The 26,300-nt window shown below is 42.8% G+C and overlaps 1 protein-coding gene across 1 annotated transcript in view; it reads left to right on the top strand.

The window, feature by feature from the left end:
* Window positions 1-720: 720 nt before the first annotated feature.
* Window positions 721-26,300, top strand: part of LOC132884281 (fidgetin) — a 54,869-nt gene continuing 29,289 nt past the window's right edge. Inside the window, exons 1-2 of the mRNA XM_060918107.1 lie at window positions 721-831; window positions 6,382-6,404. Coding sequence (XP_060774090.1) covers window positions 824-831; window positions 6,382-6,404 — 31 coding nt within the window. The 5' untranslated portion in view covers window positions 721-823. The remainder of the gene's footprint in view (window positions 832-6,381; window positions 6,405-26,300) is intronic.

Below are 26,300 nucleotides of genomic sequence, written 5' to 3'. Positions count from 1 at the left end.
GATTGATTGATTGATTGATTGATTGATTGATTGATTGATTGATTGATTGATTGTATAAACTCAGACGAGCAGAAGAAATGAAATCTAGTCTATATATACAGAAGCAACTAAAGATATTTAATTCAGTGCAGGGTTTTATTGCTGTCCAGGCAGCTGAGTACCTTGTTTGAGGTTAAAACCCGAAAGGAATAAATTAAATCCAATAAAGGGCTCCATGGAGACTTCTAGACTAAAGAACATCCTGCTGAGACAGTGTTCCTGTCAACTGCCTAATGATGGCTTTGACTCAAACAGCTGGAATTGATGATGATGATGATGATGATGAAGAACTGAGATGATGATGATGATGATGATGAAGAACTGACAGCCTCCTGAAGACTGGCTCAGGGGATGAAGAGAGAGAATCGGATGAGTCTCTGGCTCAGGGGATGAAGAGAGAGAATCGGATGAGTCTCTGGCTCAGGGGATGCAGAGAGAGAATCGGATGAGTCTCATCCCCTGAGCCGTCTCGGACTGGAGTTGGCCTGTCCGGCAGGAGCGCATGCGCACTGCGCGCCCCGCTGCTTTCCTTTTCAGCAGCTGCTCGGAGGAGCCGGAATTCCAACATGGCAGTGTCGGCGGTGTCGGCGGCGGCGGTCACTCTCACTCTCACTCTCACCCGCAGTCACTTGGAGCGGCTCCAGAGCACCAGCGCCTGAGAGCGGGACTGGACGGAGCGGAAGTCTCGCGCGCTTCCCGACGAGTGCAGCCGGTCTCCAGAAAACAATAAATAAATAAATAAATAAGTAAAGGAAAGCGCGTGACGGCTCCGCGGGGTCCGCACATGAACAGGTAAGAGTTTCCGGTGGGTGTCTGTTCGGGATCTGCCGCGGATTGTGCACGAGCCGTGTCCGTTTCGTGTGAGAGAGAGAGAGAGAGGGAGAGAAAGGGGCCATGACAGCGCACGGACAGCAGCGGCGCCGCGCGCGCGGACAGAACGGACACCGGAGATCCGGTCCGCCATGAGATCCGAGACACAAAAAGGCGGTCCGGTTCGGCTGGGCGCAGATGTTCGGGACTTAACAAACAAAGTCGGGGGTTTTGTCTTATGCTCAGTTAATCAGTTAGTGTGTCCGCTTCAGCAGTCAACATACACCACTGACCGACAGAGGAAAACACACACACACACACATTATACACACACACACATTATATATACACACACACTATACACACACACATTATATACACACACACACTATACACACACACACATTATATACACACACACTATACACACACATATTATACACACACACACATTATATATACACACACACTATACACACACACATTATATACACACACACACACACTATACACACACACATTATATACACACACACTATACACACACACATTATATACACACACACTACATACACACACACACATTATAGACACATACACTATGCACACACACACACACACACACACATTATATACACACACAATACACACACACTATACACACACACACTATACTCATACACACATTGCACACACACACATATATATATATATATATATATATATATATATATATATATATATATATGGGACATTCCACCAAATGGGTGCCATTTGCTTGTTGTACCACTCCCAAATTAAACTTCATTTGTTATATCTTTTCAACACTGATTATAATAACACATATTTAACTATTCAAAATGTGTATTGGTCAACCTCAGGCTATGTTACAAGGTTTGGAAGTCAAAGATGGCTGCATTTTTTTCAGTCCTGTTACCAAAACTCTGAAAGTAACAGGACTGAGTTTTTAGCCTAGGATTAGCTACTGTAATACATGGAATTAAGCCACATGGCGTCATCGCTAATAGCATGACCACACTTGGCACATTCTTTTTTTTTTAAAGATATTTTTTTGGGGCTTTTTTTCACCTTTATTATTGGATAGGACAGTGTAGAGACAGGAAATGAGCGAGAGACGGGGAGGGATCGGGAAATGACCTCAGGCTGGAATCGAACCCGGGTCGCACGGATTTATGGTCTGGCACCTTATCCACCTGAGCCACGACACCCCCTCACTTGGCACATTCTAGTGATTTACCAAAAATCTGTATTTCTAAAATAAACAAATATCATCTAAGAAATAATTTAAGTAACAGGACAGTATGTGGACATTGACCTTATCAGTCAAAGTAAAATAAATCATCAAATATACAGAAAAGTAAATGAGAGAACTAACTTTTGGTCTTCCCATGGCCTTCAGAAGACACAACTGTAACTTCATGTTGAGCATGTGATTTATGGAATGTTCCAAATTTGTCAGATGGGGTAATCTGTTTGGGTAACAGGACTGAGTGAAAACCCAGGGACACGACTAAAATGTGTATTTTAACTAAGATATTGTGGATTTCTTATGAAAAAAATATATTTAAACCATGGATAGGATATGGAGTCACACAACAGTGCAAAAGAAATACTGTTTCTGAAGGATTCTAATCATAATATTTCATAGTTAAGTATAAAGTTAGAGTGCGGGGACAGGTAACACATGCTATTTTTCAGTGATTTCGGTAGTTTTTATTAATCCTTACAATTATACATCTTAAATTTGAAATCAGATCAATGTGCAGGACATTCTGCGTAATAAGGAAATGTATTTTAAAGTACATTTTTATGTGCATTTATACATATAATTTTCTAGGGACGGAAATGGCACCGATTTGGTGGAATGGCTCATATATATATATATATATATATATATATATATATATATATATATATATAATATTACACACATACACGCATATGTAGACACAAACGTTTTATATATATAAAAAACACGTTTGTGTGTCTATATATGCGCGTGTGGTTTTTTTATTTATATATATATATATATATATATATATATATATATATATATATATATATATAATATATATAGAGAGAGACACACACATTATATAGAGACACATTATATATAGATAGACACACACACATATATACGCGCACACACATACGGAAATGTGGACTGTTCCCACTATAAAACACTTTCCCATCAGGATCTACTGGTTTTAATGGGATCAGAAACTGCTTCGTTTCAGTATTAAGCTCCACACTCTTATTAATGACGATGATGTTCGTCCTTCAGGCTCGAACATAACCATGACTTCAGTTATTTGAATTTGAAGTCATGACTTGCGCCTGATTTGGATTAGAGTGAGGGAGAGTCACGTAGCCGTCAGCCTCACCCTCTTGTCCCGACCTAACTGGGTCCAGAGGCAAGACAGAATCTGCACAGCTGGAGCTAGGTCGCGATGCAGTGGATGGCCGACAGTGTTCGTGTTGCACTGTACCCTGATTGCGCTCCACAAACGCTTTGCTGGATCCGCCTTCCTGTCTGTTCAACCACCAGGTGTTGTTTCCTCTTCACAGTCTGCCGAGTCCAGTCTTCAGTCGTAACCCTGACTAGGGGGAGCGAGGGGTTATTAGTGCTTGTTCAAGGCACCACCTTAGATTAGTGGAGGAAAGGAGACGCCTTAGTGGTCAAGGGCATGGCACATACCCACTGCCCTGTACTCTCAGAAATAAAGGGTACAAGGATATACCTTTTGTGCCTTTAGTACTTATCTATCTCTATCTGTCTATCCTTCAAAACAGTGGTACAGTGGTTTTCATTGTTGCTTCACAGCAAGAAGGTTCCAGGTTCAAACTTCATGGCTGATGGAGGCCTTTCTGTGTGGAGTTTGCCTGTGTCTGTGTGGGTTTGTTCCAGTTTCCTCCACAGTCCAAAGACATGCAGTTAGGTTAAATGGCTGCTTTAAACTGTCCCATTGTGTGTGAATGGTTGAGAAACCTCAACCAGTAGAAGGCAACGGGAAACCACTACTGTAATCCTTCCCTGGAAACTTTGATGGCTGGAAGAAAAGTAAAGCCGTCAGAGCGCCACACCATCACTACGTTCAGACTGCAACCTGAAACGACCCATATCCGATTTGTTGTGAAATCTGATTTTTTTTTGTTAGGCCGTTCATATTACCAATTATATGAGACTTGTATGCGATCTCCAATATGAACGGAAAACGACCCAAAAGTGTCCCGCATGCACAAATTGACACGTAATAAGCACATCTACGTAATACGTAAACAAAAAAAAGCGCACTCTTCAAGTTTCCACCAAAGAGGCGGGATTAGCCAACGCAGAATAGTGACGTTTGTCTCTTGTTGATGACGTGTAGGTCGCATGAATGCGACCTGTCCGGTCAGACTGCAGTCGCATGTGAAAATAACGGATATGCATCGGAATTAGAACCACATATCCAAGCGGCCTGGGTCGCATGTGAAAAAAATCGGATCTGTGTCGTTCAGATTGTCAATAACAAATCGGATACAGGTCGCATATGGGCAAAAAAATCGGATATGGGTCGTTTCAGGGTGCAGTCTGAACGTAGTCCATGTCACTGCAGTGATATACCAGTGAGATAGATCGGTAAGAAAGAATTAAAAAGCTACATACGATTCACATTAAACATACATAACACTTGATGTTTCCCAACCTATAGTGACAAGAAAAAGTACAGTTAAAAAAAATCCCAAAAATGTACTACAGTAAATGGTATCGTTCCTTCTTGCTTTCTTTTGTACCTTTTAATATATATATATATATATATATATATATATATATATATATATATATATATATATATATATATATATATATATTAGTGCTGTCAAGCGATTAAAATATTTAATCGCGATTAATGTTGCGACTGTCATAGTTAACTCGCGATTAATCGCAATTTAATCGCACATTTTTGTCACATGAAAAACCATTGTAATTCTCTTACCAGCATAAAAAAGTGAATGGGCTTGCTCACCGTTCGAACTACGGGAGTACTCGGGGGATCCGAGATCCCCTGAAACAGACATGAGATCCCTTGAAAACATGATTTGGGAAATGTTGGGGGGTCTCTAAAATATTGGCAAAATGATGTTTATTGACATAGCAATCGTGTGTAACGGGAAGCATTTGCATATCCGAAGTGAGCGCGCGATGGAGAGCTGCGCTCTGAGACAAGCGCAAGCACCCCCCCCAAGGGAAAATAAGGGACCCCCCCCCCCGAAAATATCGGCATAGTTCGAACACTGGTTGTACCAATGTTTTTTTTTTTTATTGCAGAGCATAGCACGTCTTGTCACAGCCACTGCAAAGTGGGGCTGGAGCTGCCGATGGGAAAACGAAACCTAAGTCGAGCACCGTGGCTCTTCGGGGGAGGGCAGAGGACTCTGGCTGTGCGGGGCGTGGCATCATGTCACAGAGCGTTAATCTCGCGATAAAAAAATTATCGCCGTTAAAATTGAGTCAAGTTAACGTGTTAATAACGCGACATTTTTGACAGCACTAATATATATATATATATATATATATATCCACACTCCTCTCACCTGGGACCTTCAGAAAGACTGCATACATTCTAAGATACATAATAAAACTTTAGAGGTGCACAACAGGTGTATCTGTGTTTATTCTGTCTACATTCACTGGATATGAGTGATCGCGCGCTCTGATTGGCTACTCCACTGCTAGGATATCAGCTCATATACGGTGAGGAGAGAAAAAAATGGCGGCGCGTGTTGCTGAACCAACCGAGGACGAAATAAAAACTCGACTCGAAAACAAAACCCTAAAAAATACAAAAAAAAGCACAACAAAATATGGAATGAAAGTATTTGATGGTAAGAACGTATCTGTTTATTTTTCAATAATAATTATTATTATTATTATCATTGCATTTTTCACAAATTGCTCCTTGCATTTCGCCAGTTTGTTTACTTCGTAAACAAGAGTTTATGCAGTGAATGTGGATAGAATAAAACAGTTATTCCACTCAATCTCGTCGTACATGGCGGTGCTACGCGTCTCGTCGGCTGTCAGCTCGTGTACGACTCGGTTTCGTGGAATAACTGTTAATTATAGCAATTATGTGAATTATATTCAACACCAAGGTCCTTTAAAGCCCAATCAGAGATCTTCAGACTGTGTAACAAGTCCAAACCTACAGTATAGACGGGTTTGTGATATCAAAGCTGTGGGAGAACCATTAGAACCATTAGGAATGATGGGAAAATGAGTGAGAAGAGGGAGCTTGGAGTAGCCAACTTTTTTTTTTTTTGAGCTATAAATAGGCTTGTATAAGAGGAGTAATAGCTGTGACTACTCATCTCTCTCTCTCTCTCTCTCTCTCTCTCTCTCTCTCTCTAATTGCACACAAAGGTTAACGAGAGCCTGTCCGTTCTCTTTGACTTTCTTCTCAACTAAAAAATGTTTGATCTCTGATTTCCTCTCTCTCTCTCTCTCCTTCCATCCCTCCTCCCTAGTGACATGATGAGCAGTGTATATGGTAGGTGTGGGTTTTTTTCTTTATCTGTCATTTCATTATTTTTCTCCTCTGTGTGTGTGTGTGTGTGTGTGTGTGTGTTTTCCACCGCCCACACATTTCTACATTTCCACCCTGTCTTAAAAATGCTTCCTGACTGGTGTTCTAATCAAATGGCTTTGAGTTAGTTGAGTTTGCTCTGCACTTGAGCACACGCGATTAAAAGAAGTTGTGCACGGACATGATGGAGGATGTATGATGTGTAAACACACGGGTGGCACGTGCAAAAGAAAAGGACTGCGGTGTCCTTTTCAGACATCACATCTCATCACGGACATGCCAGGATGTTACCTGCTGAGTTTTTTTTTTCTTTTTTCTTTTTCCTCTCCTCACTCACTCACTCACTCAATCACTCACGCTCGTGCATGCGCTATACCCCCCTCCCCAACCCCCCGTCCAATCTCCGTTCTCTTGTTCTCTGGAATATTTTATTCATAGCCGCTGTATGTGTGGCAGATTGATTTTCGGCGCTATGATAGCATTTTTCTGGAGGGAGGAAGAGAGTTGATGATGGGAGGTTACCGAACACAATCATGTCGCGCAATATCCCGCGCGCGCTCGCACCGCCAGTTTGAGCGTAATAATAATTTTAAAAAAAAAAAGAGCTTGACGATGGCATTGTAGGGCTCACGGTTGTCTCGCGCTGTCTACATACACTTTGTAATTTGGACTCTGATGACAACAGGAGATTCTCCAATATCTCTCTCTCTCTCTCTCTCTCTCTCTCGATACTTGAACACGTTTCCACACGCTGCCTGGTTTTGCATTGCACGTAGACCCGTTAATGCTTACAGTGTGATATTTACCCGTATGATATCTTACCCCCAAAATGGTATTAAGCAACAATTCAAAAACACACACAAGCAGGTAAACATTAATGGACAAAAATGCATTTTCTTTAAAAAAAAAAAAAATTAAAGGTGCTGACTGCAGTCATTTGAAATTTTCAACTTTTTTTTTTTTTAAATTATGCATGGCATTTTCCTTTGTCTCGCAAGAACAATGTCATGCGGACGAACAGGATGTGATCGTTTTGATGTCCTGAGGGTCGCTTTTCTCCATTTTGGGACCGTTTTCCTCCTTCTTGAGGTAAACAGTATAGTACTACGGAAACAGGAAACAGCCGAAAGCGAGGGAGGAGCTTTAACTAATTAGCATAACTATGGAACTGCGTCACACCGAGATGGCGACGCCACCAAGAAGACATCGTGACTCTGCGTCAATATCGACCTCTGAGAATTTTGAGTCGCAGGTACGTAATTTGTGGTTGACGTTCACGAATAGATCCGTGAAACAGACAAAAGATGAATATTTATATCTTTTATCTGTTCCCGCTTTTGTGTTCTCGTTTCTTTCTAAGATCAAAACATTCAGTGTAGAACTCTATACTCGCTACTGTGGAGTCGAGCGCATGCATTCTAAGGCGATGATACGGTAGCTAAGCACTAGCTAGAATGATTTAGGTATCTATCCAGAAAAATGGCGCATCATTGAACAGCTGCACTCACTAGGCAGGCTTTCCTTTTCTTTTCCGCTGGACAGAGAGCCGAGTCCACCATGTTCGCCAGCGCCGACTTGTTTTGGTTATTGTTGCTCGGTTGCTTCGGCGATCTCCGGAATCATAAAACGCGGGACGCTTTTTATCTCGGCAAAACATTTACACACAGGATACACGGTGTGTGTGTGGAGCAGTGAAGCACCTCGAAACTCCAACAGCAATAGAAATAGATCATTTTACCCAGAATTCAACTTTGCAGTCAGAACCTTTAAATTAACATGCGTGGCCAGTATTCTTGTTCAAGATCCAAATTCTGAACACTGGCCTTCGTTTAGCAATCGCTGTTTTAGTATTTAAGTTATCAAAGTTGTGTGTAAATCTTTTCATAGCCCTACTCCAAAACCGAACTTAAAAATCCTTATCGCTCAAGTTAAGTGCCAAATCATTAGCCACACCCACAAAACTCCATAAAAGGCAATGCTCACAAAGAGCTGAAAGGACAAAATGACAGCTACAACATCAGAACGGGAAACACTGTGATCTCAAAGTGTGACTTTCTTTCACTGTGGCACGGGTGTTGGTTTGAGTCTTTCAGAAACCGCCGATCTCCTTTCTGGGGTTTTCACACACAACAGTCTGTAGAGTTTACACAGACAGAATGGTGCGAAACACAAAAAACATTGAGTGAGTGAGCGACAGTTCTGTGGGTGGAAACAAACGTCTTGTTGATACGAGAGGTCAGAGATCAGAAAATGGACAGAATGGTTTGAGCTTTTTTTTTGCCAGGAAGGATATAACAACTCATATAATCACTCTTTATAACCGTGGTGAGCAGAAAAGCATCTCGGCATGCAACAGAAAATGTAGAAAATGAACTACGTGGGCGGCACGGTGGGGTAGTGGTTAGCGCTGTCGCCTCACAGCAAGAAGGTCCGGGTTCGAACCCCGTGGCCGGCGAGGGCCTTTCTGTGCGGAGTTTGCATGTTCTCCGCGTGGGTTTCCTCCAGGTGCTCCGGTTTCCCCCACAGTCCAAAGACATGCAGGTTAGGTGGTGTTTACATTAGACCGGATCATCAGATTAACGTTTTTAAAACGGTTCGTGTGCACACAGCAACGCCAATACACGATTCGCGTGCACACAGCAACGCCAATACACGGATACGCTCGGCTCCGCAGGCATCCTGCGCTCCAAATCACTCCGCCCTGAACAGCGAGTGCCCTCTGGAGGGTGCGCACTCCGGCCCTGCGCAGCTCACAGAGCGCGCGAGTGAAGCGCACGAGCAGTGATTCGGGACAAATAGCAGGAAGTGAAAGTCCGCGCCGTTTTTCAGCAGTCGCGTCACATGACCAACGTGGTATGACCAACGCCAGCGAATCAGGAAGGTGGATGTCACAGTGACGTTGTCCAATCACGACGTCAGCTAGAGCTCAGCACAGCGTATCCTCGTTCCTCAATGTTTACACAGCACCGGATCAGATACGTAATGTACTGAATACGTGGGCCCTGGTGGATTCAAGTTGTTCCGCCTGTGGAGTCGTTTCCCGGCGTTTTAATGTGAACGGACAGTGCATCCGCGACGAAAACGAGATGGATACGGTCTAATGTAAACACCACCTTAGGTTAACTGGTGACTCTAAATTGAGCGTAGGTGTGAATGTGAGTGTGAATGGTTGTCTGTGTCTATGTGTCAGCCCTGTGATGACCTGGCGACTTGTCCAGGGTGTACCCCGCCTTTCACCCGTAGTCAGCTGGGATAGGATCCAGCTCGCCTGCGACCCTGTAGAACAGGATAAAGCGGCTACAGATAATGAGATGAGAGAGAGAGAGAGAGAGAGATGAACTACGTGTTTAGTGTGTTCTATTTACCTCGGAAGTTGGACCTGGGAATGACCGTGTCATACCTGATTTGGCCACGTTCCAGAACAACAAGTCAGAAAAAACAAAACAAAATGGACGCTTTTTCCGGAAAACCTTTGTAGTGCTTGTGTATTAGGTTGGCCATTGCTAGCAATACGACTTGATAAATTACGCGATATTTTGCTCATACAAACACCGCAGCAACACATCCACAGAGAGGAGTTGTGTGTACAACTGAGTTAATGAGACACAAATAAGACAGACGTGCTAATAAACTGTATATTATTATTATTATTACTACAGCTTTTATTTACTCTTGATGCACAAAGCAGCCATCTTGGATTTTGAGCTCAGGGTTGGTCAGGATAGTCCAACGTTCTGAATTGGAATTCCGAATTCAAGGGCGTTCCAGGTGAAATTTCCGACCGGGAACTCGGACTTCCCGGTTCAGAAGCAGCTCAGGCATTGCAGCGAATCATCAACCACAGACACATGAACACTTTTTGCTTCTATAGGGTGCCATTACGTTCACCCCAATCAAACCGTTCTTTCTGTTTCTTTAATTTGTCATGAAATGCATTCTTTCAATCAAGTCATGAATACGACATGGCTGAGTTTTACAAAACCTCACTGGAACTGAGCCTTGATGGTCTAATCTGGATATAAACTCGCAGTAACTCATCGCCACACTGTACGACTCGGAGCCAGTCAGTGGAGCAGCTTCTCGTTAGAGTGTCTAATTATATGTAAATTTAAACAAACTCAGGTGGGGTTTACATTAGACCGTATCAGCGGATCATCAGATTAACGTTTTTAAAACGATTAGTGTGCACACAGCAACACCAATACACGATTCGCGTGCACACAGCAACACCAATACACGGATACGCTCGGCTCCGCAGGCATCCTGCGCTCCAAATCACTCCGCCCTGAACAGCGAGTGCCCTCTGGAGGGTGCGCACTCCGGCCCTGCGCAGCTCACAGAGCGCGCGAGTGAAGTGCACGAGCAGTGATTCGGGACTGAGCCGCTGTGTGTGTGATCCCAGCGCAGATCACTTACCACTTGCAAGTGGAAGGATGGCAAGCCTAAAGACAATCATAACTACACAATGGGCAGTATTTGCATCAGTATTTGCAGTATTTTCATACTTTTATACTCTTTAATGAAAGGTGATACAAGGCGGAAGTCCGCGCCGTTTTTCAGCAGTCGCGTCACATGACCAACGCCAGCGAATCAGGAAGGTGGATGTCACAGTGACGTTGTCCAATGAGACGCCAGCTAGAGCTCAGCACAGCGTATCCGCGTATTCTGAATGTTTACACAGCACCGGAGCTGACACGATCTGGATTGAATACGTGGACCCTGGCGGATTCCCGTTTCCCAGCATTTCCAGGCGTTTTAATGTAAATGGACAGTGCATCCGCGAAGAAAACGAGACAGATACGGTCTAATGTAAACTTGGCCTCAGGAACGAAGTGTCGGATATGTAAATTTTTTTTTTCCAACAAACTGGATGTTCCTGAATGCAACACTTCGTGTGTGAACGCTCCTGTGAACAGGTTACGAATAAATCTGATTGTTTCCAGTGTGAGGAACGCAGAGCAGTGTCAGATTTGAGCGGGCTGACGAGAATTTACATTTTTTTTAGGTTCCAAAATATTCACACGCAGTCGATTTGAGACGACATTTCTGATTTTTGTTGTCCACTTTATTAGGGACAGTTTACTGTATATTAAGCAGATCGTCGTTGTTGTTATTATTATTATTATTATTATTATTATTATTATTATAAGGAGGTGGAGTCTGTATAAGCCATGTTTGGTTTATTAATGACAGCTGATTAGGTTTTGGTTCATTTATAAGAAATGCTGAAAATAGGCTGAGAGTTTATCAAAAAATGACGATAAAAAGGCTATTTATGAGAAAAACAATACATATTTTAAGATTTTGTGTTTTTCTGACATACACTCACCGGCCGCTTTATTAGGAACATCCATCCATCCATCCACCTGCTGTTTTATTTGATGCAGTTCTGTAATCAGCCGATCCCTCGACAGCAGCACGATGCATCAAATCACGCAGATACAAATCAAGAGCTTCAGTTAACGTTCAAACATCAGAACGGGAAAAATAGCGATCTCACAGTGAAGTGTGACTTTCTTTCTTTCACTGTGGCATGGGTGTTGGTTTGAGCCAGATGAGTATTTTTGGTTTGAGTATTTCAGAAACTGCTGATCTCCTTCCTGGGGTTTCACACACAACAGTCTGTAGAGTTTACACAGACACAATGGTGCGAAAAACAAACATCAACTGACTGAGTGAGTGAGCGACAGTTCTGTGGGTGGAAACGGGAAACGCCTTGTTGAGAGGTCCGAAATCAGAAAATGGACAGATTGGTTCAAGCTTTTTTTTTTTTTTTTTTTGCCAGGAAGGATATAGTAACTCATATAATCACGCTTTACGACCGTAGTGAGCAGAAAAGTATCTCAGCATGCAACAGAAAACAGAAGAACACACTGGGTTCCAGTCCTGCAGCCAAGAACAGGGATCTTGGAATCAAGAACAAGTTCCTATTAGTGCTGTCAAGCGATTAAAATATTTAATCGCGATTAATGTCGCGACTGTCATAGTTAACTCGCAATTAATCGCAATTTAATCGCACATTTTTGTCACATGAAAAACCATTGTAATTCTCTTACCAGCATAAAAAAGTGAATGGGCTTGCTCACCGTTCGAACTACGGGGGTACTCGGGGGATCCGAGATCCCCTGAAACAGACATGAGATCCCTTGAAAACATGATTTGGGAAATGTTGGGGGGTCTCTAAAATATTGGCAAAATGATGTTTATTGACATAGCAATCGTGTGTAACGGGAAGCATTTGCATATCCGAAGTGAGCGCGCGATGGAGAGCCGCGCTCTGAGACAAGCGCAAGCACCCTCCCCCAAGGGAAAAAAAGGGACCCTCTGAAAATATCGGCATAGTTCGAACACTGGTTGTACCAATGGTTTTTTTGTTTGTTTTATTGCAGAGCATAACACGTCTTGTCACAGCCACTGCAAAGTCGGGCTGGAGCCGCCGATGGGAAAACGAAACCTAAGCCGAGCACCGTGGCTCTTCGGGGGAGGGCAGAGGACTCTGGCTGTGCGGGGCGTGGCATCATGTCACAGAGCGTTAATCTCGCGATAAAAAAATTATCGCCGTTAAAATTGAGTCAAGTTAACGCGTTAATAATGCGACATTTTTGACAGTACTAGTTCCTATTAAAGTGGCCGGTGGATGAGTGTATGTTTATATTAATGCAGGGTTCCTGTATAGTAGAGAGATGTTTATTTGACATTTACAGAAGAACGTCTCCAGGATAGAAGAGGCTACAATTCTGGTTTCTTGGTCACATGACCGAAAACAACAACAACAAGTAAACGACTGTTTATAGATGATAGTGTCTGAGAGCAGGAGTGGAAAATACTTCAATTTTGCATTCTGTTCTAATTTAATACACTATTGTTCTTTACAAATGATCTCACCGACAACAACTTGAGTGAAAAGTGAAATCTTTGGAATATTTACGTGAATTTCAGAGAGTTTCGTCCCCCGCTTTTGTCGCTTTAATGACGTCTACTGTAACAAGGCTAATTGTGATGTTTAGTTTTGATATGAAAGCACCAAGAAATCAGTGGAGCCAAATGAGAACAAGTACACTACGTTCACACTGCAAGGCTTAATGCTCAATTCCGATTTTTTTGTGAAATCCGATTTTTTTGTGAGGTCGTTCACATTAACAAATATATGCGACTTGTATGTGATCCTCCGTATGAACGAAAAGCGACCTAAAAGTGTTCCGCATGCGCATTGCAGGATACGACGACGTCACACGCAGTGAGCATGGCCAGTGTTTACGGAAGTAACCTAAAGTTTCCTGTGTATGACAGTAGCCAGCATGGAGTACCTGGCGATGATGCAGTTGTTGTTGCGACGGAGCCAGAACATGCGCAATAGCCTGATGTTAAGGAGGAGGTTGAGAAGGAAGAGGGCAAGGGTTTTTGCTCAGGCGTTCTGCGGGGTAGTGACCGCAACCTCCGTTCAAAGGAACATCAAAGCCATGTTGTTGTAACTTTTTTTGAGAGACCCGCCGCCTACTTCAGCGCAGAATATCAAATCAAATCAAATCAAGTTTATTTGTATAGCGCTTTTAACAATAAACATTGTCGCAAAGCAGCTTTACAGAATTTGAACGACTTAAAACATGAGCTAATTTTGTCCCTAATCTATCCCCAATGAGCAAGCCTGTGGCGACGGTGGCAAGGAAAAACTCCCTCAGACGACATGAGGAAGAAACCTCGAGAGGAACCAGACTCAAAAGGGAACCCATCCTCATTTGGGCAACAACAGACAGCCTGACTATAATATTAACAGTTTTAACAGGTATAACCCTCAACTGTCCTCATGGGGCCGTCCTTCACAGGAGCGGTGCGATAAAACTCCGACCAGACACAGGGCACCAGGATGGATCAAGCAGGTCCGAGGGGCAGAAGAGGCCAGCATCTCAATCCCAGGACCAACATGTAACTCAGAGGGACAGATTGGGGGGGGGGGGGGGGGGAGAGAAAGAAAACACGTTGTTAGGTATGCCCTAAAAATGACAAGTATTAAATCTGTGTGGTAGACTCGCAGAGACGAGAGTCTTTACATCAGGTATAACACACAACAATGGCATGTTAATATGGTAAAATATATCATGACCTGCTCTGGCTGGATGCTTGATTGGGTGATGGGAGCACACTCCTCAGCAATGCTGAGATGCAGATGGGACCCTTAGGGCTGGCCAAGCCCTGCAGGCTACGATAGCCAGTCGAGGTCTCCACCCTTTCCACCAAAAGATTTCCTGTTGACTCCATGTAACTCAGAGGGACAGATTTGGGGTGGGGGGGGAGGGAAAGAAAACACAGGTTGTTAGGTATGCCCAATGTCACCTGAATAAGTAGGAACAGTATACATATTGCACCGAGTACAAGCAGGGACTCCGGCAACTAACTATGACAGCATAACTAAAAGGAGAGAGCCAGAAGGTAACACAGGCATGAGGGAGCCCCGGGACATAAAGCAGCAGCCACTACACCGTCAACAAACTCGAGTGAGCAAGCGAGTGGGGACTGACAGCATCCGTACATCCCAGTTTACCAAAACACTATGTCTGAGGATCCTCCAGATCTACTCCTTTACCTCATAAACACCATTAACAAAAGGCTTGACTAAACAGATATGTTTTCAGCCTAGACTTAAATGCTGAGACTGTGTCTGATTCCCGAACATTACTTGGAAGGCTGTTCCATAACTGTGGGGCTTTGTAAGAAAAGGCTCCGCCCCCTGATGTAGCCTTCACTATACGAGGTACCAGCAGATAGCCTGCACCTTTTGATCTAAGTAGGTGTGGCGGGTCATAGAGGAGCAGAAGTTCACTCAGGTACTGTGGTGCGAGACCATTTAGTGCTTTAAAGGTCAATAGTAGCATTTTATAATCAATACGAAATTTGATTGGGAGCCAATGCAGTGTGGATAAGACAGGCGTGATGTGGTCATATTTTCTAGTTCTAGTAAGGACTCTTGCTGCTGCATTTTGAACTAACTGGAGCTTGTTTATGCACTTATTGGAACATCCAGACAGTATAACATCCAGAATAGTGACGTTTGTGGCTTGTTGATGACATGTAAGTCGGATGAATGCGACCTGGCGGTTCAGACTGAAGTCGCATATGAAAAGATCGCATAGGAATCGGAATTAGGACCACATATCCAAACGGCCTGGGTCGGATTTGAAAAAATCGGATCTGTGTCGTTGATATTGTCAATAAAAGATCGGATACAGGTCACATATGGGCGAAAAAATCGGATTTGAGTCACTTCAGCCTGCAGTGTGAACGTATATTCATAGGCTAATCAATCAATCGGTGATCATATTCGATGAAAAAATATGGAGAAATACTAAGCGACGAGTATAAAAGTAATATTATCAGCCAATCTGTGTGTAATGCTGTACACAGACAGCCTGTGATACGCAGAAAAGTCTCCTGTATCATGATCTATAGAGGATATTACACAGCTACGCCAAGATATGAAGTTTATCTTCGAGTGGTGAATGGATAAACTTTATATCTTCATGCCACCGTGTAATATTATTTATATTATACGGACACATCCACACGCAAAAAAAAAAAAGCAAGTTAATCAACAGAATTAAAGTTTTGAACTGGCCCGCCATTTTGACAACGCGCGTCTAGTCAGCGGGAAAACACTGCGAGTGACGTCATCAGAGTGAAATATCGAGAATTATTATACACACAGGACACTTTTTCCATGGAATAAAAACACGTGTTCTGTTCCCTTCTAGCGGGTTTCATTCGTTTGGTTCGATAGCATGCAATATTGTTAGCATATCGCTTATCCTACGTGTATTACGTCACTCTACTCAATGGAGAATGAGCGTCGAATATGGTTTACGATATTGCATGGTTGTCAAGACAACATGACATCACACGTCGGAGACATACAACTTCCGCACTAGCGAGCGACTGGGACAATTTGTAAACAAACATGGCCGCCAGGTTTGCTTCGTTACAAAATACGGAAGATTTTGAGAGAATTTTGAAACAGAAAGACGCTTTGAACACCTGAAAGGAATGTGTATGTATAATAATAATAATAATGGTTGTCTTTTTTTCCATTTTATATCCGATATATTCCATTCAGCTACTCGTCTTCGGCTCGTTCAGTATCACGCTAGCTGAATGGAATATATCTGATATACCATTCGACGCCAGCCAACATTACTTAAATATGAAAAATGTGAGTTTTTCAACACGAGAGGATAAACTTCATGACGTTCTTCAAGCCAGCATGTGATTTGCTTTTTATTATATCGACACATTCACAAACAAAAAGTACTCAAATTTATCAAACAACTCACTCATCGATTTCCTTACAAGTGACAGATAGAGATTTGCGTCATGGTTTTGGTTCTCCGTGACCCGGATGGAGCTTGTATGAAAAATACATATATGTTATTTACCAGCTGGGAGGTCCATATCGTGGGTGGCATGGTGGTGTAGTGGTTAGCGCTGTCGCCTCACAGCAAGAAGGTCCGGGTTTGAGCCCCGTGGCCAGCGAGGGCCTTTCTGTGTGGAGTTTGCATGTTCTCCCCATGTCCGCGTGGGTTTCCTCCGGGTGCTCCGGTTTCCCCCACAGTCCAAAGACATGCAGGTTAGGTTAACTGGCGACTCTAAATTGACCGTAGGTGTGAATGGTTGTCTGTGTCTATGATGCCCCTTTTCCACCAAAGCAGTTCCAGGGCTGGTTCGGGGCCAGTGCTTAGTTTGGAACCGGGTTTTCTGTTTCCACTGACAAAGAACTGGCTCTGGGGCCAGAAAAACCGGTTCCAGGCTAGCACCAACTCTGCTGGGCCAGAGAAAAGAACCGCTTACGTCAGCGGGGGGGGCGGAGTTGTTAAGACCAATAACAATAACAAGACTGCGAAAGATCGCCATGTTTAAGCAACGAGAAGCGGCAGCTGTACAAACGCGAAGTCATCCATTATTATTGTTGTTGTTGCTGCTGCTTCTTCCGTGTTGTTTTTGCTTCGATATTCGCGCCAAGGTTTATGCAAATGTAGCGACGTAACTGACATATACAGCGACGTAATGACGTGTCTCCCCTTAGCACCGTGAGCTATGGAAAAGCAAACTGGTTCTCAGCTGGCTCACAAGTTGAACGAGTTGTGAACCAGCACCAGCCCCGAACCAGCCCTGGAACTGATTTGGTGGAAAAGGGGTATGAGTCAGGCCTGTGATGACCTGGCGACTTGTCCAGGGTGTACGCTGCCTTTCGCCCAGCTTGCCTGTGACCCTGTAGAACAGGATAAAGCGGCTAGAGATAATGAGATGAGAGATGAGATGAGGTCCGTATCGTGAAATACCGTGACCGAGGTCTTGAAAGTACTGAGCGAGGCCCTCTGGGCCGAGGCCCAGAGTATTTAAGGCCGAGGTCACGGTATTTCACCATACAGACCGACCTTAAGCTGGTAAATAATATATTTATTTTTTTCTTTACCAAATTCTAACAGAAAACGAGAGCGCCCGAAAGGGAAAACCGAGCCGAGCCGCCATTTTGAATCCTCGTTCATGGCTGTAGTGTAAATTGCTTCCTCCTCGGTATACAAGTGCACTTCCATGGCAGGAAAAAAACTACATTTTGCCGCCTGTGTAATCCCCTATTTATACAAATAGGAGTCGTTCAGGATTCAGCCATGTTTTTGCTCAGCGTTAGCAACAGATAGAGGTTTTTAGCTTTCTCCTGAAATGTTTTCTTTTATTTCTTCTTCCTCAGGGTAGTAAAACTCGCTTTCGCTGTGAACACTGTCGTTATCGCTATCCATGATGTAAAATTAATGCTATTCTCCTGAGAAATGCTGGCAAAAAATGTATAAGATTTTTGATAATCTTATAAATAAATCTTATTAAAAAAAGATAAATGTTGACAAAAAATGCTACTATGTTTGTTGTTGTTGTGAACGAGCGAGTCGCCAGAGGTCAATAACCAGGGTCCGTATTGTACGATACGGACCCGCTCGCCAGCCAATCAGAGCGCAGGATTTGATGGAAACCGCACTGCGAAAAAAAATACGAGTTGTGTATTTCCCAGTAAAACACTTGTGTCCACATTGTTATATCTATAAGCCCTGCTCTTCGTCTCTTTCGTCCTCTGTCCTTTTCTACAGAGTTGAAAGAAATGCACAATGCATGAGCACTTGCACAAAAATGCACAAATGAAGTGCAAGGTGCAAAAGTGTGAGAAGAAAAATGCCTTTAAGCCCACACATAACAAAAACGTCCGCAGTTGTAAGTGAAATGTTGAGAATATGTAAATCAGTTGGTGGAAACGAGAAAAAGTTGACTAGTCGCAAAGTGTGACAGGAGAATATGATGTTCTGAGTTTTTAATCAGTTCTGCATCGGAGTCTAATTACTGACCGAGTGTTTTGTCCAGTCAGAACACGAGTGTGAAGCAATGGTTAGCATCCTGTTAGGAATCTGAGCACGGCGTTTCATGATGCAGTATGATTCACGCGTGACTGCACGTTTGAGAACGTGTGCGAAAATCATTTTACAAGCTCCAAACCTTTCTGACGGTCTGACTTTTCAAATCTGTTCTCATCCCTTCTCTTTTCCCTTCTCCAGCTCTCCTTCCTGTGTGTGTGTGATATATATGCAGAGCAGATTGCTTTGCTCGGTCGTGTTTAGCTGTGAGCGTGGGGTTGGAGTCTCGCAGATGGTGTTGTGGACAAATTGCAAATCCTTCCAGCAATGGTTCATTATGGCAGAAAACCTCGACATTTACACGGACTCTGGAGAAGCAAAACGAAACGACCGTGGCGTCAGATATGTTTGGGCGTCTTGCTGATCGGCTACGCAATGTGTAAGGAATAAAAACGTGCATCCTGACACGTTATCAGCACTTCCTGAAGTGTTTTATTGCATTTATACCACAACAAGGTGCCACTTCAACAATGACCAGCGTGTATTTTTTTTTATAAAGAACATGTCATATTTTTTATCCATTTATTGTTACATTTAACGTGTGAAACAAGTTTCGTTTCACTTTCATTACAGCATCACGACAAGTACCTCGCTATCGTATCTTTATTCCCGCTTGAAGAAGTCGACAAAGAAAAAAAAAACGCAAATTGACGCAATGTTCCGTTTCCATGGCGAAAAACTTATTTACAAAGCGCTGACACTGGAGACTTCTTCCTTAAATGTCTCAGAAAATTTCACCGTATCGACAAGCCGTTTATGTAGAAATCCTTGTATAAGTAGTGACTATAAAAACAAGTGTGTATGTAAACTTATGACTTGCCGCTGTCAGAACTGAATATCGAAAATTCATCAACATCTTCTGACCAGAATTAACTCAAACACACTTTGGTATAAATTGTCATTCTGAACACTTTATAGACGGCTATATCGGGAGTCTTGTGCGTTAGAACGTATGGGCGTGTTCAGTGATGATCAAATTTATTTATTTTGAGTTTTTTTTTTTGGTTAAATGAGTCCCATGTACATTTACACCTGCATGACTATGAGAAACCCGATCCAGATATAATCCTGATACTCAAAATGCATGAGGTGTCCTGGTGTAAATGGGGTCTTATAGTTTCATGTGCAAATGTATCTATTTCTTCAGCTAAAAACCCTCTGAATTCATTACACCACACGCCTCATGGGCCATGACTGATATAGAAAACGGTTTTTTAAACAAGCTGCACCACATGAATGTGTTTGTTAGGCTACGGTCGCACTACAGCTCGCGATACTTTAGTCAACGAAAATGAGCCGTTGGGTGGTGATGCTTCCCTGAACTTCGGGACATATTCCCAAACCCATCTGCAAGTATTCACTGCTTCGTTTGCCTACGAAAACATCGCCACCAAATTTCAGTGAAAATTTTTGCGACATTTTTGGCCACTCACGAGGTGGGGGAGGCAGCAAAAAACAACTCGCGAAGCTCGGAGAACATTCGCTGTGCATCTGCATCGCACGATTGGTGGCGATGCTACCAGTTTTTTATCGTTAAATATTCGCAAAACAACCCATCGCGAGCTGTAGTGTGTTATGGCCTTGTGTGTAATGTGCTGATTTGAACATTTTGTGATTGAGGAATTCGGATATCAAGCTAGCTACGAGAAGTGACGACAAGTGTGCGTAAAAGTGGAGAAAATCCGGATCAGGATACCGTACATCTGAAGCAAGCACAGTCTGAGACCTCCTGAAGCGTTTCGGTCGGATTTAGATTCATTTTGAATGCAGGAATACATTATGGCATATTGATACAAATACAGAGATGGGTCAACAGGGCTCGACATTAATGCTTGCCCGCTTGTCCGGGACAAGTGATACTTTATGTCGGACAAGTTCATCGTCTCAGTTACTTGTCCGATTGGACAAGTGCCAAAATGCGCCGATAGTCGGGTTACATATCGAATTTATCAGTTTATTCACATGATTTCCGAAGCATCTCACTCGACATATTGTTTTGATGAATCGCCGGATGTTTCTATTCGGAAAGAGCGATGTGCGCATGCACAATATTCAGACCCTCCAGGATTTCACGATGTTGCGATTTGCAACATCAACGCAAATTCAACCAATCCCCACAAATTCAGGGCGGTGTTGCAATTATATCCAATCACCGCAACTTTCCCGCAAATTGGACCAATCGTTGGCGTCGTCTTGAGGTGACGTCGACAAACTACCTTCCGCCTTACTTCCGTGTATACGTTCAAGAGAAGCAACATGTGCGAGTCAGTGTTTCTGTAGGCTTAAATTCTGTTACTGAAAGTGTGTTATGTTTACAGTGAAGGACTGTGCGCACTTTACATTATTTTTTACTTAATACAAGAAATTAATGGATGCCAGCATTTTTGCCAAAATGGTATTTTATTTTCCATTGTTTAGGCAGCTTCAGCATCATACTGTGAGATTCTGTTCAAATTGTTTTTTTTCTCTTCTATGAAGCCTGAGCCATTTATTTTATTAGTTTATAATTATTGTTTAATTTAGTCTTCAGGAGAGACTGCCTGCACACAGTACTAGTATTAATAGTTTTTTTTCTTACATGAAAGCTGAGCATTTATATTATATTTTAAGGTAACTTCATGTTGTGCTGTGAGGTTCTCTGCACTTTAACTTTTGAACCAACAGGAGCATTTGGAGAAGTAAAGCCTATTTTTCTGCATTTTTATAGTCCTGGTAATCTTTTATATTGGTAAAGTTGTTTATAGGACCATTTCTCAGTGTCTTTGTTTTTTTTAATCAATAGTTTTTCAGTAATAACTTAATATTTAACATATCACTCAATTTTAATCACGAAAAGAGAAAATCGCAACAATTTCTCGCAACTTTCACTTCCTCCCGCAATGTAATCGCAACAAAAACCTAAAAAACACCGCAACTTTCATCGCAATTTTTTGGAAAACCCCCTGCAACATCAGACATTTTAGCCTGCAACAATCACAAAAAAGGCCTGCGAAATCCTGGGGGGACTGAATATTCCACTTGCGAAACCGGCCAATACCGCTTCGTGTATTTGAGCTGAAAAGTAAACGGTCGTTTATGATTGGTTTTAATCGTGTCATATACGTGGATTTGTTGACATTTCTGTTGGTGGGATCATTATTCAACTGTATATTTACGTTGAGTATGTGGTATTTCCAAATCTTTGAATTGTTGTTGATGGTGTTCATTATAAAAATTTAGATATTTAGAAAATGTCCCTCCTGAAGTTCGGCTTCACAAAGAAGTCTAGTGAATCCGAGGCATCTGGTGCTGAAAAAAAGAGGAAACAATCACAGCAGAACTATGAAAGCAAGAGAGAGCGGAAATTTCTCAATTCTTGGAAGGATGAATTTGAATGGGTCCAAGACACCGGAGATGGAATGCAATGTTCTCTGTGCATATCGCATCCTACTTATGCTGATGTCTCGAGCAGCATGTTTAAAGGTACAGCTTCATATAGGCGAGACATTCTAGTGTCTCATGGCAAGAGTACAAGCTACAAGCGGTGTGATGCAAATGCAATAAAGATTGTTGGGTTACAAATAGTTTATTTGTGGGGGGTTTTCTCAAATATTTCCTCGGACAAGTCAACTTCACATTCGGACATCCCGCCTCTCACCCATAGTCAGCTGGGATAGGCTCCAGCTTGCCCGCGACCCTGCACAGGATAAGCGGTTACAGATAATGGATGGGGTTTATTTTCCTTTTTGATTTGATTTGATTTGATCGTGGACATTCATTCGTGCTTTTAAGTTTGTAGTTTTAGCACCAGAGGTCCTAATCTGTGCATAGAGTTAAAATATTTAGAAAGCATGCTGCTCAGGTGATCATGTTCTTTCGTCGAGAGCCTCTGAGATCTGCATTTGTGAAGTCCGAATGCCTGATATCTCCAGGTTGAATCAACCAACAAGCTTAATATGTTATGTGGTTATACAGCCACGTTATAACAGTTAAAAAGGAAAAAAAAGAAAGAGCTCTTCTTTCAACTTTCTTGTGTCCGGAAGACGGTCATTTTAGCCATCTTTGGAGCTCTATTTCTGCTACTTTGTGTTTCAGTCAGTCGTTTTCAGAAAACTTCCAGCTCAGATAAACTTTATTTCAGTCAAAAAAAATTTTTTGAGAGTATTTATTTATTTATTTATTTAAGATATGGTGAACCTGTAGTGCATTTTGTTTGCAATAATAAATCTCTGCTCATAGCAACTTTTGATTTATTTCGATTTAAACAGACAAAACTGCAGATTGTTTTGCATGGTTTATGATTCACCTCATGACCTGACATGTTCCCGGAGTGTATCGTTACATCCCAAATCCTTAGTAACTGCCTGGTCATGATTGCAGAGATTTGAATTCGGCAGTTAGTTTCTGTTATCTCATCTCATCTGTAGCTGCTTTATCCTGTTCTACAGGGTCGCAGGCAAGCTGGAGCCTATCCCAGCTGACTACGGGCGAAAGGCGGGGTTCACCCTGGACAAGTCGCCAGGTCATCACAGGGCTGACACATAGACACAGACAACCATTCACACTCACATTCACACCTACGCTCAATTTAGAGTCACCAGTTAACCTAACCTGCATGTCTTTGGACTAGGGCTGTGCTCGTTTGCCATCAGTTGCTCATGATATCATACCATATATATCGCGATATATCGAGTTAAACGATGTCTTTAATGTATTGTAAGCAGAGGACGCGAATACGTTTGGCGCCAAAATGATTCAATCAATGAGTCTCGAGACGAGGCCATGGAGACATGGGGGACGTAATTAGCGGCTTGCAGCGTCTGTAGCAGAGCGCATCGAAACTTAACAATCTACTGATAACAACATACCGATTGAGCCACTTCCAGTTGATATTATTCAAGCAAACTTCAGATTTGGGTCACCAAATGTCTAAAGATGTTATCTACTTCGTCATTTGTTGTGTTTCAATAACAAAAGTCGGACAATAAAGGCACAAATGACAGAGATATTGGATACTAATTAGACAACAAACAGCCATTACGGCATGCTGCTGCCTTAAGACACTGATTCTGATTGGCTGGCTTATAATACACCAGCCAATCAGAATGAGGGTTTCATAAAGTAGCTTGGATGGAAAAAAAGGCCCATTTCTAGTGCGCATGCCCTGAGTAACTGGAAGTGCCATTTTGTAAATAAAAACGTTTTTGGTTGGAACAGGTTGCAAGCATGAATTTCCGGCGATTTCTGGCATGAAACATGTTTTAAAGCAATAGTTTGGGATTTTTTACATGAATCTGTATGGCATCCCCGTCAACAGTGTCGTGCAAACACACTGACTTACCCCCGACAGCATCCTGTGAGTCCAGTTCTTGTCCAGTTTTGGTCCAGACGAAAGTAGTCCGGCAAGTTTGTTGGGGTCACGAAAGTAAAACGTTTTTCTTCTCAAAACAGTATGTGTTCAAAAGAGTGATATATTTGCATCACAAAACCGTTGCCAAATAAAAAGTCAGACCTCGAAATTATTTGGCGCTATATTTTGTCTCCCTCGGTATCACTGCGCGCTGTCATGTTGACATCTGCGCAGGAATCAACACCTTTCCCATTGTTTGGCAGCGATTAGGAGTTCAGATCAGCGGCGCTAACAAGCTGCAGCTCCAGCTTCACCTTCTTCCACTTCTCTGTCCACCCTTTCTCTCTCTGCCCGTTCTAACTCCATCTGGCGAATTTCTTCATCTGTATATTCGGGTTCATAAAGATATCCCTTTGGCTGTGAGATGAAGTCAATGTTTTCAACGTCGCTGTTGTAGTCAGACATGTTGTCGCTAACTTTGCTAGCAGTAAACAATGAATGAAACAGCCGTGGCTGTCACCTGGCGGCAGCGCGCAGTGATAAGAAGGGAGAGAAAATAGTGCCAAGCGATTTCGAGGTCTGACTTTTTATTTGGCAATGGTTTTGTGATGCAAATATATCACTCTTTTGAACACATACTGTTTTGAGACGAAAAACGTTTTACTTTCGTGACCCCAACAAACTTGCCGGACTACTTTCGTCTGGACCAAAACTGGACAAGAACTGGACTCACAGGATGCTGTCGGGGGTAAGTCAGTGTGTTTGCACGACACTATTGATGGGGATGCCATACAGATTCATGTCAAAAATCCCGAACTATCCCTTTAAATCAAGTGAAAATTGATGACAACCTGCTACAGAACCGGGAGATATGCATGAAATATGTCGTATATGGGATTTTCACGTGAGTAAACGATATCATATCGTACCCCCGAAAATCGTGCATGATCAAGTATCGCGAGCTGTGAGCACAGTCCTACTTTGGAGGAAACCCACGCGGACAACATGCAAACTCCGCACAGAAAGGCCCTCGCCGGCCACGGGGCTCGAACCCGGACCTTCTTGCTGTGAGGCGACAGCGCTAACCACTACACCACCGTGCCGCCCTAGTTTCTGTTATATTTTGGGAAATAGATTCAGTTAAATTTGTTCGAAATTTGTTAGCAGACAGGTACAAATAAAAATAATAACTGCATGAACAGGATTAAATATCAAGCTGAGAGAGAGCGGTAACGAAGTGGAACGATGTAGCCGAGGATGAGGAACTGTCCGAGCCAGAATTCACACACCATGATAACAGTGCTGACATTTATACATCATGGGATTTTTTTTTTTTCCAGGTTTTTTTTCCAGTAATTAAAACAAAAAACAACCTTCTAGTTTAGACCACATCCAGTTCAGGTGTAAATTCGGGTAGAGATAGAGATACAGATACAGCAGGCCCGGCGCCAGGAACAGTTTACTAAGGGGGCAATTAGAAATCGCAAGGGGGCAAATATTTTTTCATATAGTGTGTAGTAGTGATGGCGGTCTGACAACGTGTTTCAAACAATTAACTGCGCCAACCACAAAACCACGGCCCCGAAGGTTGCTTTAGTCCGGGAAAATCATGTGGCATATTACCAGGGCAGTTGTGCTTTATCAACACCCGTGCCCACCTGTTAACCCTCCCCTCCGATTTTCTCACAGGCACGCGGTACAACCAGAAAGATGCCAAACATAAAACAACACACACAAACCTACAGGCAAGTCCTTTACATTTAAAATGCATACAAATAGCTCCGCGGCATGAAAACAAAACGTCAGTGCAAGTCTAAGGTACTTGGCTCGGCGGCCAAAATCATAATTTTAAAAAAATCAACAGACCCCGCGGCTGCACCAGTAATAGCCTTCCTGACTCGCACCGAGTCAACGCTAACCACTTAATCCGCGATCCCAGTTTAGGCGTGTAGGGGACTAAACACTCTGAAGTGATGAATTTTCACCCCCGCTGCATGGGGGGTGACGTCAACGACACATATTCTTACGCTATTTGCGCACAAAGCGGACCATATATGAACACACACACCGACATAAACGGAGATA

The sequence above is a fragment of the Neoarius graeffei genome, chromosome 4 (genome assembly GCF_027579695.1).
Source record: "Neoarius graeffei isolate fNeoGra1 chromosome 4, fNeoGra1.pri, whole genome shotgun sequence".
NCBI lineage: Eukaryota > Metazoa > Chordata > Actinopteri > Siluriformes > Ariidae > Neoarius > Neoarius graeffei.
This window is presented reverse-complemented; position numbering and strand designations above follow the sequence as displayed.